The 16,624-nt window shown below is 28.3% G+C and overlaps 4 protein-coding genes across 11 annotated transcripts in view; 2 read left to right on the top strand and 2 right to left on the bottom strand.

Moving 5' to 3' along the window:
• Positions 1 to 89: 89 nt before the first annotated feature.
• cGlr1 (cGAS-like receptor 1) lies at positions 90 to 2,787 on the top strand. 3 transcript variants are annotated; one of them, XM_031970626.2, is made up of 10 exons: positions 90 to 356; positions 801 to 920; positions 993 to 1,163; positions 1,258 to 1,355; positions 1,416 to 1,581; positions 1,784 to 1,933; positions 2,010 to 2,135; positions 2,244 to 2,430; positions 2,515 to 2,586; positions 2,641 to 2,787. In XM_031970626.2, the coding sequence occupies exons 1-10, from the start codon at positions 246 to 248 to the stop codon at positions 2,712 to 2,714; spliced, it is 1,275 nt and encodes a 424-aa protein (XP_031826486.1). In that variant the 5' UTR covers positions 90 to 245; the 3' UTR covers positions 2,715 to 2,787. The 3 variants fall into 3 exon arrangements, with proteins under 3 accessions (XP_031826486.1, XP_031826484.1, XP_031826485.1); XM_031970624.2 differs by having other exon boundaries at positions 1,416 to 1,695; XM_031970625.2 differs by lacking the exon at positions 90 to 356 and adding an exon at positions 590 to 735 and having other exon boundaries at positions 1,416 to 1,695.
• LOC116424349 (uncharacterized) lies at positions 2,243 to 5,397 on the bottom strand. 4 transcript variants are annotated; one of them, XM_031970645.2, is made up of 4 exons: positions 5,248 to 5,397; positions 3,896 to 4,134; positions 3,659 to 3,825; positions 2,243 to 3,560 (listed from the first exon to the last, which is right to left on the bottom strand). In XM_031970645.2, exons 2-4 carry the CDS (start codon positions 4,101 to 4,103, stop codon positions 2,967 to 2,969), a joined length of 969 nt encoding a protein of 322 aa, XP_031826505.1. In that variant the 5' UTR covers positions 4,104 to 4,134; positions 5,248 to 5,397; the 3' UTR covers positions 2,243 to 2,966. The 4 variants fall into 4 exon arrangements, with proteins under 4 accessions (XP_031826505.1, XP_031826502.1, XP_031826503.1 ...); XM_031970642.2 differs by lacking the exon at positions 5,248 to 5,397 and adding an exon at positions 4,961 to 5,109; XM_031970643.2 differs by lacking the exon at positions 5,248 to 5,397 and adding an exon at positions 4,206 to 4,936.
• Positions 5,398 to 5,602: 205 nt separating this feature from the next.
• ida (anaphase promoting complex subunit 5 ida) lies at positions 5,603 to 10,481 on the top strand. Its single transcript, XM_031970636.2, has 11 exons — positions 5,603 to 5,751; positions 5,979 to 6,028; positions 6,205 to 6,584; positions 6,676 to 6,829; positions 6,926 to 7,107; positions 7,179 to 7,292; positions 8,585 to 8,714; positions 8,802 to 9,104; positions 9,184 to 9,305; positions 9,370 to 9,637; positions 9,726 to 10,481. Exons 1-11 carry the CDS (start codon positions 5,631 to 5,633, stop codon positions 10,092 to 10,094), a joined length of 2,193 nt encoding a protein of 730 aa, XP_031826496.2. The 5' UTR covers positions 5,603 to 5,630; the 3' UTR covers positions 10,095 to 10,481.
• Positions 10,482 to 10,491: 10 nt separating this feature from the next.
• Positions 10,492 to 16,624, bottom strand: part of LOC116424348 (dipeptidase 1) — a 258,275-nt gene continuing 252,142 nt past the window's right edge. For 2 of the 3 annotated variants that reach the window (XM_031970637.2, XM_031970639.2), the window contains 2 exons: positions 15,273 to 15,402; positions 10,492 to 14,043 (listed from right to left, as the gene is read on the bottom strand). In XM_031970637.2, coding sequence (XP_031826497.1) covers positions 13,912 to 14,043; positions 15,273 to 15,402 — 262 coding nt within the window. In that variant the 3' untranslated portion in view covers positions 10,492 to 13,911. The remainder of the gene's footprint in view (positions 14,044 to 15,272; positions 15,403 to 16,624) is intronic. The other variant, XM_076369532.1, reaches the window with a different exon arrangement.

The following is a 16,624-nucleotide window of genomic DNA, read 5'->3' as shown; positions in this document are numbered from 1 at the left end:
TCCGTTGAATATTATGTTTTTCATAATGTTACTTCGTACAACAATACTAATTTATAAGTGTGCAAAATATCGATGTTACAAAAGTAGAAATTCATATAAATAAAATCTGAGTGCTAAAAATATTTTACAATGTAGATATACTATTTTACTATATCTCATACTTACTACTTTCCATTTTAACTCTAACTTTTTAAAAAAAGATACGAGAAGCAGTCGTTTATATAACCTTGCTTCAGTCACGTGAAATGCAACGTGTTGGATTAGTTGAAGTGGGACAGACGATTATTCAGCGATGTCAGATCTTTTCTTTTGAAAAATCGAAGACTATACATCCATTTAAGTTCCAATGCTCAGTAGTAGGTATCTATGTACTTGTAATAAAATAATACATGTACTTAAAAATTATATTATGTTATCGGTGATAGAAGTATTGCAAGAATACTGCATAGTATAAGTTCGTTTTATTCATTTATCTCGTGCAGTTGCACATGTGCGACAGGACGATACACACTAAGCTGTTTAAGAGCAATAAATAGAATTCAATACATTTTACGGTGCTGTAGTGCAATTTTATCGTGAAAATGTTTTGTGATTTATTTATTTACCATTAATACTCTCTGTTCATATAAGATTACTAATTCAGAAGTTAAAGATAATGTTTTAATACGTGAATTATTTTACTTTTCCTTACAATTATCTATAAACACAATTGGAAAATTCTCTATTATTTTAAAGGTCTGTACTACCACGTACTGTTATATAAAAATGATTAATAATAATTTATAATTAATATAATATAGATGGATGATACTGAAGTAACAAAGTATCTCTCTGATGATAAAGAAGCTAACATCATAACTAAAATGTTCATATCGCTGAAAGATGAAGAAATAAAAAGAAACAATTATTATTTGAACTTGGTATTTTATTAATTACTATAACTGAATTATATTTTTAATTTTTTATTTCTTTTTATATAATTAATATCACAGGTAATCGAAGATTTAATTAAAAAAATGAAAGAAATAGATGATTTATTTGCAATATCATACAAAAAAATTATATTTTGTGGTAGTTTTTATAAGAATACAAAAGTAGGGAAGCCAAATGAATTTGATTTAAATGTTGTTTTATCTTTACCCATACATCCTAATAGAATAAATGTAAGTATGCCATTCATATAATTTATCATTGTGGTAATTATTTTATGCGATATATGTGCAGTATGTTATGTGTATATATTACATACATTTTTAGCTCTGTTCTACCCAACCAGGATATGTTAAAATTCAAATAACAGATTCACTCCCAAATACCAATTCTCCAAAATATAATGTAACAAACACAAAAAATCAGTAAGGAAGATATAAATTCATATGAAATATAAATATTATAATATATAATAAATCTTTCAGGAAAAGGCTGAGGAAGTTTATAAATAATGGTTATCTTAATCCCCATCAATTTCGTTCTTGGATTGAAGGAATTTTAACTAAGGCTAATTCACAATTGCCATTAGTGACTAAATATGGTACTGTCAAACTAATTAAAATAAGGAAAAGTGGTCCTGCGTTTACATTGGTATTAAATATTTTATCACAAGAGGAAAATATTCATGTTGATTTTGTTCCTGCATTAAGTTTTGAAAGACATGGAATTGTTGGTTGTACTATAAATTTCAATGAATTTCAAAAAGTTAAGATGCATCCATAATTGTTTGAAGTATTTCTGTATCACTTTATACTTCTTACATATTTTAGTATAAAAAATAACTTCATTACAGTATAGAAATAAAGAATGGTTTGCAATAGCAGTGGCCAAAGATATTCATGGAAACAATGAAGATTATCAATGGAGATGTTCATTTTGTTATCAAGAAAATGAAATTCTTGCAAGAAATGGTCGTGCAAAAGTTGTCATACGTCTTATAAAGGTTCTCAAGAAATTTAATGTATACTATATACATATATATAATAATAATCATTTTCATAATTTTATTATATTTGTAGAAATTGAGAGATACACAAAACTGGCATTGCATAGCAAGTTATTTCATAGAAACATTATTTTTAAACAAGTTAGAGGAGTTGAAGGGGATCTTGAATAATAAATCAATAACTCAATTTTTTTATTTGGTAATACCTTATGACATGTAACTGAACTTTATTATTGTTCACCAAAGCTATTGTAATAATTATTATTAAAAATTATTATTAAAAATTAAATTTAAATATTATATTCAGATGTTAAAAGAAATGCATTGCGCTTTTGAAAAACACAAGATAGAATATTTTTGGGATAAAAATTATAATTTATTAGGAAGAATTGGAAAGATTGAAATGATGAATATATCTTGTACATTGTGTAAGATCATAAAGAATATTGAAAGACTTGCAAAAACAGAAACATTTAAAATATCTAAATATATTTGTAAGTTTATATATATAGTAGTTTTTATAAAAACAATACAGAAAGCTGTTACTGAAAATTTATTTCTTTTTTTTTAAATTACAGTGACTGCAAATGAATTTGAATTATTCCAACAAGAATATAATAGAAGAGAAAATATAATCCATATTATTAATAGTAAGTATTAATATTACCTAATTAATTTATTGTATATTGACATAAAATTTTTAGATGAGGTACAAGATGAGACACAAGATGAGACATTAAATAGGGTACAAGATAAATCATGGTGCATAGTATCATAATGTGTCCACATATTTTTTATATTTTTTATAATGACAATAATAGAAGTATTCATATATTTATATATATATATATATATATATATATATATATGTACATGCAATGAATAATTTTCCTAATATACAATTTTAATAAGAATAGAAGAAAGTATAAATATTATACTTTTAGTCAATCTTTGATGCTTTATTTTTATCAATAAGCATAAATATATGTAAAAAAGGATTAATAAAAAGTGTATATAAAATATAGCATGGTTACTGTTTCTTGTGATTAACCATAGGTACTGCATTACAGTCAGCCCAGTCCACAAAAAAATTTCCTAGTTTAACTGCACAGTGAATCATAGAAATGCAATCTCCCTCAGCATTATGTGCATTTACAGGATCCATACCAACAATATGTTTATAAATACTTGTTAACTTAAAATTACTTGGTTGAGTGTCTGCAAAGTTTAATCTTCTTGGTGCATATGCTTTTCTCTGCTTCAGATTTGTATTAGAATGTTTTATAATTTGATTTTCTGGTGTTTTTTCATTAATTTCCTGTATTTTCTTATAACAACTTGTTTGTGGGGTACTGAGAACATTATTAGGATAAGATTTATTTTCTTCATTTTTAAAAATAGAAGTTTGATTTTTCTTTTCAAAGCTTCTAGACATGATATCGTCTAATACATCTGATAGTATTTGATCATAACCATCATTTAACATGATATTAATATCAGTGTTGCAAGTAGTAAGTTTATCACCTTGTGCAACATTCTGTTGATTTATTGAATCCTTCTTCATTGAGAAGAAATCTTTAACTAGATGTAGCATATCGACACTAAGAATGCTTTCACTGAAATACTTTATAAAAGAAATCATGCTATGTAAATATAAACAAATAAAAGCATCTAAATTAATATGTAAAATTAAAATGCTATTAATATTGTTATTTTGTTTACCTTCCCAATATTTTCAAGTTCCCATAAGAATATAGGATAGTCATACTTATTTCCATTATAAGCTATAAAACAAACTGGAGGCTTAAGTTGATTTATAAAATTGTTGACTAAATTGTATGTCTCACAGCTAAAAGATTTAACATTCTCTAAATTTTCATTCGATAAAGCTGAAATAATAATGATTAAGGATTAAAATAAAGGCAATCTAAGTACAATACAGAAGGAAAATCAAAATACCTGTTAACGTTTCAACTGTCTTACAAATTTTTCTATCTGGATATATTGGTAAAATTAACTTATATAAAACCCTTGGTATAGGGTTTAAAGTATCACATATTGCACTTCTTGATGTTGCTATTAATGATAATTCTGTGATTTTTGGCATACAATTTCCTTGAATTAATCCAGTTGTTTCCAAGTCAAAAAATATAAATGTTTGGATCATTTTGCAGAAGGGTTTGTGTGGGTACTTTAATCTAATAATTAAACAAAATTAATATTACAAATATTAATTTGTAAGTACAGTGGCTTCAAAAAATCTATGTACATCAGATATTTACTTCTTACACCCAGCATTACTTTTTAAATAATGTTGATAGTGAAGTATTTATGTAAAATGAAATTCATGTAAATCAAAGATATATAATATCTTGTTATTTTCCTAATCATTTGAAGTTAATGTTACATACAATGATATAAAAACTGTTATATATAGCAGATGTGTAGCTAGAAAGATATCCTACATTAATAAGAAAAATGTGAAATGGCAAGCACAGTTTACAAAAACATATGTAATAAGGAACTGTGCTCTGAATCTATTTTATTTGGTAACAAAAATTAATTTAATGTGTTCAGATTAGATAATTAGATGACTGAATATTTGTTTAGAGAAAGCCCAATGAACACATGAAAATTGAAAGTCTATATTTAATAGTGAAACGTAATGGTAGTAGTGTTTATACATGGAGATGCTTAAGTACATAACGGATAGAAGAATTGATTTTAATCGATGGAATTATTTTATCTAAAATATTTATTTAAGTACTTAAAAGTCAAATTATACAAAAGTACAGAAAAATTAAATTTTGAAATCTTCTTTATTTTCTAAAACAATACCAATTCCAAACACTTTCAGCAAAAAAAATATAAATATGTATATATACATATATATATATATGTATATATATGTATGTATATATCATATATGTATATATATAATATATGAATTTTTAGAGGTTTTTGTATCCATTTGTTATAAATTCTTGAGATGTACCAATACATTTAAATGGGTCATAATTGCACCTTTTAGTTGTTAACTGAACTATATTGTTCATTGTATGATATATCATGCAATTGCATCATTAGAATCATTTCTATCATTAAAAGTTATTTCTGATATATAAATCATCTAGATCTTTTTTCCTTAACATTTAGTATACTTATATTTGTGGTTAAATACAAATAAACATGGAGTATGCAATATATGTTCTGTAATAAAATTTTTTAAATCTGTAACAATAAAATTTTAAAAATGTTTAAAATTTAGAAGTTAGGTAAAATTAACGATTTAGGACTAATTAAATACTTACGTTTGTTCATTTATATAAACAATGTTCACTATATTTCATTAGTACGATAGTTTACGTAGTGAGACATTAACCCTAAATAAGGTTAATGAACAGTTCTCTGAATTCACAAATCAGAAAATACGAAGAGAGTCTTTTTTTCAATAATGAATGAAATACATAAATGTATTATGTAATCATGTATTTTGACATTTCATACTTGATATATACAGTTGATTTTATTCTGTAAAAAGTTTTGGAAACAGAGTCATCTTTTGACAAAATTATTGAATTAAAGTAAACAACCGGTTTTTTATGTGTCCACGTTAAATCGTTTTGCTCCTATTTAGAATTAGGTGTATATGATTTTAATTATTCTACATATTTGCTAATATACGATATTCATTATGTCCACGGATTTTTTAAATATTGATGGTAATATAAAAAGAGTACAAAAAGAATCTTTAACCCCATATAAAATAGCAACTGTCATTTTAATTAAAGAATATTGTAATGAAACAACTAAAGGTAATTTAAAAAATATTTTCAATTTTGCTTTAAGAATTTCAAACAATTTATATTATTTTTATATTAATATTACTCGTTTCATAATAACAATGGTATAATAAATCACACATATGTTAATAGTAATATGACTTTGAAAACTTTGGTATAATAAATAATGTTATAGTAAATATGTAATCATAAGAAGCATTTGAGAAGTTGTGAATATTAATTTAGAAACTTTATTATAGCAATAGTTGAAAGACGTGACTTTTGTTTGGCAGCATTAAAATTGATTCAAGTAAGTGTTTCTATTTACGTTAATGATAAAAGAATTATAAAATAACGTGTCTATAAAATGTATTTTCCTCATACAGTGAATTATTAATAGTTATGTAAAATAGATTTTATTTTATAGACTAATTACATATTTTATTGTATTAAATATGACAGATTACATTTTATTACACTTTTTAGTCACCAGATATGGACTTGAATGGACTTCTAAATGTATTATATTCTTCTGAATATGTTTTACATCGGTTTGCGCATCGCTTAGAAGTACAATTAAATGCTTTAAAAGGAGAAGGAGTTGAAGGATTATTAGACTTGTTTGACAGTGTTGGGCGTCTTATGAAATCAATTCTGGATCATTCTCTTTCTTTACCTGCCTTAAATAAAAATTCTGTTCTTGGACTGTACATAAGAAGAGTTATTATATTCTTTGAAAAACTTCCTTTTGATCAAGTTGTATCACTTTATGAAGCTTTGAAAAAATATTTAGATAAAAAGGCTAACACATCGGAAAGTTCAGATATTTCTACAGGCTCTAAAGCAGAAGACTTGTATATGAAAGAGTAAGAATTTTGGAGCACAAATTACATTTCCTTTATACGTATTTTTTTCCACTATTATATTTTATATTTGCATGTTTCATATTATTAACAGACCTAGAACAACTTGGGGTGGAAGACAAGCTGAATTACTTGTTGCGCAACAAGCGCATGCATTGCAAACAGATGAACATAAAGCGATGCCTCCTGCACAGTTGCAAGCCCTTGTACGAGAACTATTAAATTGTAGTCCTTACTATGCTGAAGCTGTGAGTACCGTTTGGTAAGAAAATAGTTTTTATGTTTGGAATTGAAGACTGTACATAAAGAATTTAGTCTATTGTTCATTTTTTCATGTGTTTCAGCATTATTTAAGTTATTTAAACTGCTTACGAGTAAATGAATACTGTGGAGCTATAGATAGCCTTTATCATTGCTTCGATAGATTAGCATCTTTGGAAAATCGTTCTGCACCTGAAGATCGTTCTCGTATTTATAGATATGCGGCTTTAAATTTAGCAGTTTTACATGCTCAATTCAACCATAAGTATGTATTTATTATTATTTCTCATTACTTTATTACTTGAGAATAAGATATTAACTACTTTTGTTTTATAGAGAAGTAGCGCAAGCTGCTTTAAAAGAGGCTATTACGATTGCACAAGAAGCAGGAGATAATGTCTGTTTGCAGTTGGCACATGCTTGGATGTATCATCTTACTACTGAGCAGAAGTAAGTGTTAATATTTATTAACATAGGTACTCCTTATTATTCCTACTATTTTAATTGTGTGAAATATTTGGATACCAATTTTTTAAAAGTAAATGTTTTTCTATTATACGATTTTTATAGTAATAATCTTAACTCTCAGAGATACTGACAATTGTTAATTGTTAAAAAATATGTATATAACATACAATTGCCTTGTATTTATATCATACTTAATCTACTTATATTTTTGTGTTTACTTATATTTTTTTTAAATAATATTTTAGAGTTTAAATTATTAATTATAAGTAAAAGAATCACATAAATAATAGAATAATAAAAGAAGGATGCATGTAGATTACACATAACTATTTACGAGTTTTGCAGAACTGCTGAAACCATTAGTAACCCAAGGATTAATGTTATTATTTAACATTCCTTTAAATACTTTGTTCTCAAATATATAAATAGATTAATTCCTTATACTTAAATTAAAGTATATAAAAATACTTTTTTTCTTACTGTAATGTAAACTTTGTTATGCATTCCTACAATTTATTCTCGCGTTAATTTTTTTAAGACTAATTTAAATAAAATTTACAAGACAAAAAAGTTGTCAATACTAACATTTAAAGAGATTTGAACATATCTATGTAAATTTTTAGTGGGCCTTTTTTAACGTCTTGTCTATATCAAATCACAGAGATTTCATTGTATGTCACTTATATAAACTGAAAGGTTACTACATTATAATTGTACGTAATAATTAAGTGTGTACATAATACTTATCGTGGATATAAATAATGTATATATAAGTATCATTTGATTGTCTCAAAAATGAATTGGTCATTATAGGGTTAATTTTAAAATTTTTAGTGGGTTCAGCTCCTCAAAATCAGAAGTTTGATAATATTAAATTAAAACTATCACCATTGTGTAAAAAATTCTCAAAAATTTGTTTATGGTCGTTCAATATTCAAAATTTAATATTTAAAAATTCTCATCATTATATATATTAAGCATCGGAAAAAGTTTGTGCAGTTTTTGATAGCAATGAATTGGTGTTCCATTTCAATTAGTATTTCACTAATTTAATGAATAAAATTGGTATTAGCAGCAAATTACGTTAATTGCTGTTGTAGATTTGGAGTTAATATCTCGCACAAACTGTTTCTGGTCCCTAATAATAAATATTCTGTATAAGAACAAGGAAACGAAGTTAGGAGTGTACATAATAGCTTGAGGCATGGAAGTTCTAGAGTTACTATAGTGATATGTACAAATATGTAACATTTATCATTACTTTTGTTACATAGGGGACTACTTATAGAAAGATCAGTTGGTAAAGCAAGCATGTTAGGAATAACTCATACTACTGGTTTGGGTCTTATTGCATATGCCCATAATTCTGCTTTAGAAGCTAAAAATCCATCACAAGTGTTTGAGGTACACTTTTACATATATTTACTACAGAATTAAAAATAATATTTATATTTAATTACAATTTAGTTACAGCTCATTATTTTATTACAGACTCTCATGAAATCTGACGTTCTAAATTGTCAACATTCTATGCTCGATTTAATGTCAATGACATATGCTGAGAAATCTGCATTATGGGCATATTATGGTAAAACCGAAATGTCTTCAGTTTCTGCACAGTTACTTCTTTTACACAATACAGGGGATAAGAAACAGTATATGTTCAACGGACCATCTACTTGTCAGGCTGTTGTTACTGTTGCAAATATTTTAGTAGAATTTGGTGAATATTCTTTAGTTGATATAGTGCTTGCTCATGCCAAGGAAAGATTTCCTAATGCACCTTGCAATAAGGTATCGTTTGTAGATACGATTGTAGATGTTATGTTTAAATATTAATTTCTGATTATATATGTCATACTCGGATTTATAGATATGGATGCTAAGCGAACAACTTTACATATTTACGCAGTTAATAAGACATGAGAAATGGAGCGAGGCTGCAACAATAGCAATGAATATTTCGAGCTTAGATCCTTTGGAAAGTAAATTCAGGTAAAATAAAAGTATGATTTCATTTATTGAATATTAGTTTACATTTTAAAATCTAAATTTTTAGGTTAGCGGAAGTTTGTTTAGGAAAGGGAGATTATCTGAAAGGCGTAGATTATATCAATAGTATCGAAGAATGTGAACAAATAACATCACAAAATAAAATAAGAGCTATGCTATTGTTGAGTCAAATAATGTATGCATCAGATTCACCGGAAAACGGAATGGCTGGAGTTAATTCTTTAGTGCTTCTTAATACAGCATTAGAATTGGCTGTACAAAATCATTTATCTTATTACGAAGCTTTAATTAAAATGCACCTTTCAAATACTCAGGTCAATAAATTTACTTTTATCAATAAATTTATATTTTGAATTCATTTATTGAATATATTATATTAATTTTTTTCATATATTTTCATAGTTGATAATGGGCATGCCAACGTTAGCGTTGAATTTAGTGGAAGAAGTTATTACTCAAATTTTGGCTCATGCTGGGTACTATGATCAGGGCAGAGCGTTCGTTTTATACGCGAAATGCTTAGTTGCTACAGCTCCTGTTTGCGGCAATGCACGGAAGGAAGTTATTTTGAAGGCTATTAAAGCACTCGCCAAAGCGAAAGATTGTTTTGCGAAAGTTGAAGCTTATGGAAAGCTTCGAGCTACGTTGTGTCTCGAATCGTTGTTATATCACGAGATAGATCTCAAAACTGAAAGAAATCAATGTGCTTTTGAGTTTCGTCAGTTGGACGAACAATTTTTTACAAAGTTAAATAATCTGTCTTTATATTAAAAGGAAAGAAATTGTAAAAAATATGTCTACAATACTTTTTGTAATATCATTTTGTATTTTGAAATCTAATAATGTAAAATACAATATTTTTTTTTAAATCTTGCCGCTTTACATAGAGCAATTTAATATAAATGAAATGTAAACAATACTTACGTTATAAACTGTTGAAATTAATCATAGACGTATTCTAATCATACTTTCTTCTAAATATTCAACCCATGTACTTCAACTACTACATAGTAATCATTTTGAACATCTAAATAAAATTAAATTTAACAATCAGCCTTGCTATTAAGAAAATATTTAAAATATTAAGTACTTGAGGTATTTCCGAATTTAATACAGCGTATGCTGAAAAGGGAAGTGTTCAAGGGTTAAGTAAGAAGAAAAACTAAAATGACAAGTATACAATAGAAACATTTATTCATAGAATCCGCTGCGAAGATACAACGGAATTTTTGATATTCTAAAGTTCCTTACCCACTCCTCATATAGGAGTTAGGTGTAATCCATACGAATTGGCTTCATCGATTATTCCTGTTTCGCGGTAGTAATCCAATTTTTAATTCTTTTTGAAGATTTAATTCGCATGGATCATGTAATAAGTGCACACAAGACACAGATAGGTGAACGGCGACACACAGAAATCGTGGGATTGCAGTTTGCTTCGGAAAATACAAGAAACACTGAACGGAACTCACGGTGAACCCCAATAATTTCTGATGACTCGTCGAAAGTTTTAGATGATACTTTGTTGAGGAGAATGTGGGTGCGTACAAGTGATAGATTACACCCGATATTACGATTTGAGAAATACGCACGTATGCTTGATTACATTAGTGATGTTTGTTTCCTGTGAGCAACTTGTACCCTATCAGAGGGCTATCTAAGTACACTGTGAATAACGTTTCCTCTTTCACACATTCGAGATTTGTTTTTTCTCATATGGAAATGATAATAGATAATTAATAAGTGCTCGTCATTTTGCGTATACACTAAAGATCGAATTAATGCAATGACTATCTTTCATTAGAATCTTATCCATGAGTTATTATTATCACTATTTTGGGACCAAGTATCGATTCAAAAGTAATTGGTTTCTTTTTGGTTTCAAGATTATTATTAAATTTAATTACAATTAAATGTGACCTTCAGAATATATACTTTGAGAATATATTGTTTTCAGTGTTACTGTTATTATTGTTGTCAGTTTTAAAGCACTTTTCTTGTTGATATCTTTGAAATTAGTGTCATAAAATTTTGGAAGTTCTATGTTGATCTTTGGTGTAAAATATATGTGCAACTTTTGAAATTGTATGCAGCTTAAACCATTTGTAACATGTAATGAAATAATGTTACATAAAACATATAATCGAAAATCAATAATAAATTTGTTTCACAAATTTTCTTTACCTCCATCTTGTATTTCAGAAATTTTCGAAAATATCTTTAAAACAACGTATTTATATTTTTTAAGCAGTTTGTAAAGCTTTATTTAGATATTATTAAAAAATGTATCAATCTTATCAAACTTAAAATAGCAGTCTTTTTTCATATTTATAATTAATTAATTGTTCATTATTATTTGGATGAATGATACCATTAATATATGAGAACACTATGCAATAAATTATTTTAATTATTTCAATAAATACCGGATATTTCATTGAATTATATTTGTAAGTACTCATTGAACTTAGCCCCATTCTTAATTCGATCTTAATACACTTAATGGAATATTAAAATGAAGTTCATTAATTTCCAGTCTAGCAAACTTTAATAAATGCAATTTCATTGCACAAATTTGAGCTTTCAAGTATATACTTCATTGTATCCGATATGTTTTCCTCCTGATATTTATTCTGCTTTTTTCTGCGACGATCGAAATAAATTTACAGATGAACTCAACTCTTTTGAAAAGTGGATGCTCACTCTTATTCTTTTTACGTTGGCTCTAAAAGTGCACGTGTTTTCATCGGTGCAATGACAGGGATAGGGGAAGACGTATGAAGATACACAGCCGGGTTTACACACAATTATTCCTTTTTTACAATACAAGAGTGCCATGGTGTAGAAAAAAACTTCTATATTGTCTCAATCGATTCTTTTTGTTTTATCTGATGCCTTAAAGCACATACGATTGATTCTTTTGATTGCCTGATGTTAAACTTCTTTGACTCTTGCAAAAAGAAAACAGGGTTGAATTCAATTACACCACGATATACAGTTTTACAGAATCTCGGTAGAATTATAATCTCGTGCATTAGGTTTACATATAACACTTTCAAACACACTTGAAAAGTATCTTTATATCTGTCAATACTCCGGACTTTTATGCGGCTCCTAACGTTCTTATCATTCTGTATAAAGACTGGACTCAAACAAAACATTGTTCCGTCAAAAGGATTATTAAAGTAAAATTTAAATAAAAATTTTATCAATCTTTATTGAAATTTTGATTTCATTATCTTTTTCGCTTATAGCATAGAATGGAATTCGCAGTTTAATGTTACGAATTACATAATCGGAATTTTAATGTCTTTCGGTTTAGTTGTTTTTATAAAGAATATTCTTTTGTTAACGTTTGTAATTGTTCGAACGATAAGAGTTTCATGTACCTTTATATCATGAATATATTTTCTCAGTTTGTCATTTTATTTTCATAAAATATATCTGTCTGGAGATAATGAACATTTTGGAAACATTCTTGATACAATCAAGCTGTAGTAAAATAAGAGGAAAACACTTTTAGATATTAAAATAGCTTCGATTCTTATTTCTTTGCAATCTTAAGACCAATACCTTCAGAAAAAAAATATTTCACTAACTAAATTCTTGTTTCAATTACGATTTAAAAACGTTTGTAATAAACGATATAACTCACGAATGAAGACAAACAGGTAATATGTCTATTACGAATTTCCTTCGTCGTTTTTGACTTTGCCATCCACCGCTGAATTGGGGTCTACATGTATCTTTGTCTTTATAAGTTTGTATAAAAATGTGTGGTTTTATAAATACGCATTACAAACAAAGAGATGTGTGAGAATTATTAGACTCAAACTATAAAATAACAAGCAACGAGGGTGTTTTCCAAAATAACATTTTATTTACACTTTGTTAGCATACAATTGGCATTCAGTATGTATATATATATATATATTTCTGTGTTTTCCATTAATGGAATTTAGGGAGTTCTCGATCAGCCTTTTATACTTCTTTTAAATATTTTCATTACTATCTTTGTATAGATGATTACTGTATCATGTTTCTTGCATTGACAGCACAAACTTTCAAGAAAATTCATGTCTGCATAAAATCCTAATAAGAATGTGGCTTTCGATCTTAATTGCACATATTTCTACGGAAAACTAAGAAGTATGAACCCTATTCGGAGTCTAATAATTTGCACACGTAAGTCGTTCGAACAGTTACAAGCCAGCCGTCTGCGGTGCAGTGAATTCATGGTCAATGAATTCTTTAATCTTCGTTTAAAAAATAATTCTGCCCTGCGATCTAAACAACCGAATCTATAGTCAAGCAAATTAGGAGTTCGAAGCCGTGTATCGTGTCCGCGAGACTTCGTTCGAGGTAGGTTTTTTCTTTAACGTTATTCTGATTGAGCATCTAGAAGGGACAGACTGTGCAAGTGGGCGGGTGTCCGGCAACGAGTAATTCGCTCCTCGTTGGTCGCCCACGGATTTTCCTGATTCCAAACGCGAGTTATGCTCGTTTGTTGAGAGAATGGGACGGCGAGATGATCGTGAAGGGGTGATTCGCGCGCGATCGTGAAGCACAGGACGAATCGATAGAACGATCAAACTTCCGTCACTCGTTGCACGGAATTGATATCGAGCGCACAGCTGCCGGTTGTGTCAGGCGAATCCTGGAGGTATTCTTCGGATGGCATTATTCCTGAGGTTCTCATGTCGTCTCTCACCCGTTCCACCTGAAACAGATATTCTTAATTATCAATTGCTTTTAGAGGAACTGTTCTTGTTAATGGATTGCATTCGGGTCACGAGGTATTTCCTATATAGCAAACCAAGTATTAGCCCTTTCCACTCGTATATCACGCTGGAGATGACAATACAAAGTTATGGAACGTTGAAAATTGTTGACAAAGTAGCCCATTCTCGGAGTGCTCCGACCGGAAAAAGTTAAGGATTGTACGAACCACCTTTGTTTTCTAACTCAAGGTCGCGTTGGGCAGTTATTTGCTTAGGTCTGGGTTAGTATATATTTAATATTGTAACGAGTTCTTAAGGTTTTCTTTATGATCTTTCATAACGCTAGGTTTACGGAACTCGTCAATTTGACGAATATTGAATTTCATATACATTATCTAGTAAATGTTTATATCAGTTTTGATTGATGCAGTTGCACGAATATGTATTTGAATTGTTTATTTTTAAATTTATAATTTTCAAGATGCATATGAACGAACATCAATTTTTTTAGGTATAGTAGAATAAATTGTACAATAAATGTCAAATTTAGTGTTAATGTATCTTCCTTATCAATTACAGCAGACAAGCTTTGTAAATAATGTTTATTCTAATTAGACTTATTCATTAACATTAAAGTTATTTAAATTTAATTATTGAATAGTCTCTGGGACCAACATTACTACATAGGGATTAGAAAGCGAGCGAAGTGAAGTAATATTTATCAATTTTGATTCTTCGGGAAAATATGGTTCTTACGGAAATAGTATAAGTTCGAAGAAACATTTTGGTCGCTTCCTCATATTTGCTTGATCTCTGATAAATCTTTCACGGTTAAGTAAATATGAATCAAATTCATCCTATATCATATATTTCAAGTCATTTTCAAACTGTAACGTTAATATGCTTCTTATATGGATAAATTATAATTTCTTCCTCTTAAAAAAGTGTTAATTTGTTTCTGGCTTTTGGCGCGATGATAATATTTAGTAAATGATTCAATTTTAATAAATAAAAAAAATATTGTTCTCAGCTAGATTTTAGGTGAAAATGGTCCAAGTTTAGTGCAAGAGTTAATTCATCACTTACCATTTTCTTTCACCGTATGCATACCGTTCGTGAATTCTGAATCATTTTTGTTGCCAAAACATTTTTTTAAGAAGTTGGTTTATGTCATTGAATTTATTAGATAATTATGTATATTATTGAATTGAAGTATTAGAATTCAAACCTCTCGTAGGACTCTCAGCAAATTGAGACCGGCGACTTTTTTCAAGTCATGCACGTTCCATTTCCCACTACGAAGAAGTTCAGCGAACAATTCTGGATACTTGGAGACATCTTCGAGACCTCGCGGTGTTCTGTTAACAAAATCGATTATACCCTTGCGTCGAGTTTGATAACACTAGATTAACCGAGTTTGATAATTATCAAATAATTATAATTATAATTATACCTATTCTGTTCTAGCGATTTTTTTCATCCGACAACGCAGAATTTAACGTTGCAAAATAAAAAAAAGATATTTCACAATTATGTTTAATATAAAAAATGATTGCTTAGATGAAAATCCAAATGTGTAAGAACTTTTCAACGTAGCTTTATTAAACATAGCTATTTCTAACTTATAAGCAGCCTGAATTTTATAGATTTATTTTATTTTTATGTTGTTATTTTGAACATGCAATATTTTATTCTTATTCTGCGGCTTTAAAACAATTAAACTGCACTTATATGTTATTGTTCATTACAGTCTATTCGTCATTGGCTGATATATATTTCGATAACCATAATTGATTAAACAATAAAATTATCAACGGTTATTTAGGTCCCTATCTGGTGTTTCAAACGAAGTTAATGTACGATATAATAATTAGATAAGATTAACCCTTCTCCTCGAAAATGATGGACTTTCAATTAAAAGCCAACACGGCAACCAGCTAAATGGCCGCCATGTTCTCTAACAAGCAAGAAAAAGAATTTATGATCGTATAATTAGATTTCCAGCGCCATTAATTTTCCGTTCGCTAGTTTACAATAACTTGTACAGATACGATAAATTTTACGACGCGACCGGTAAATTCTGTCTACAGAAAGGTGTACGCTGGTCCCGCTGCGCCCACAAGGCGATAAATCTTTTCAAGGTAACACAGCCGCAGCGAGAAGGTTAATTAGAGTCCTGCGCATTCCTTTAATTAAACTTACGGCTCAAACTTGATCTCGAATCGTAATGTTTAAGATTTAAATCAGTAATTCTTGTTTACTTTCTCGAAAGAAACTGCCAGATCGGCGGAAAGTAAACGGTTGTTTGCCATTTTATAATTTTATCTGTTTCACGCATTTCAATTGAAAATTCATTCGTTAGAAATATTTCAGTTGCTCAAAGTTTAATTTTTATTAGAATATTTATATGAATAATGTAAGTATTAAAATTTTCGAGGACATTTAATAGTATCTTTTATTCATTTCTGTCAAAGTTTAATTTTTATTAGAATATTTATATGAATAATGTAAGTATTAAAATTTTCGAGGACATTTAATAGTATCTTTTATTCATTTCTGTCAAACTTCTTTTTGAAAACT

Source organism: Nomia melanderi, chromosome 7, assembly GCF_051020985.1.
Source record: "Nomia melanderi isolate GNS246 chromosome 7, iyNomMela1, whole genome shotgun sequence".
Lineage (NCBI taxonomy): Eukaryota > Metazoa > Arthropoda > Insecta > Hymenoptera > Halictidae > Nomia > Nomia melanderi.
The sequence above is the reverse complement of the archived record's forward strand: the minus strand, read 5'-3'. Positions and strand labels throughout refer to the sequence as shown.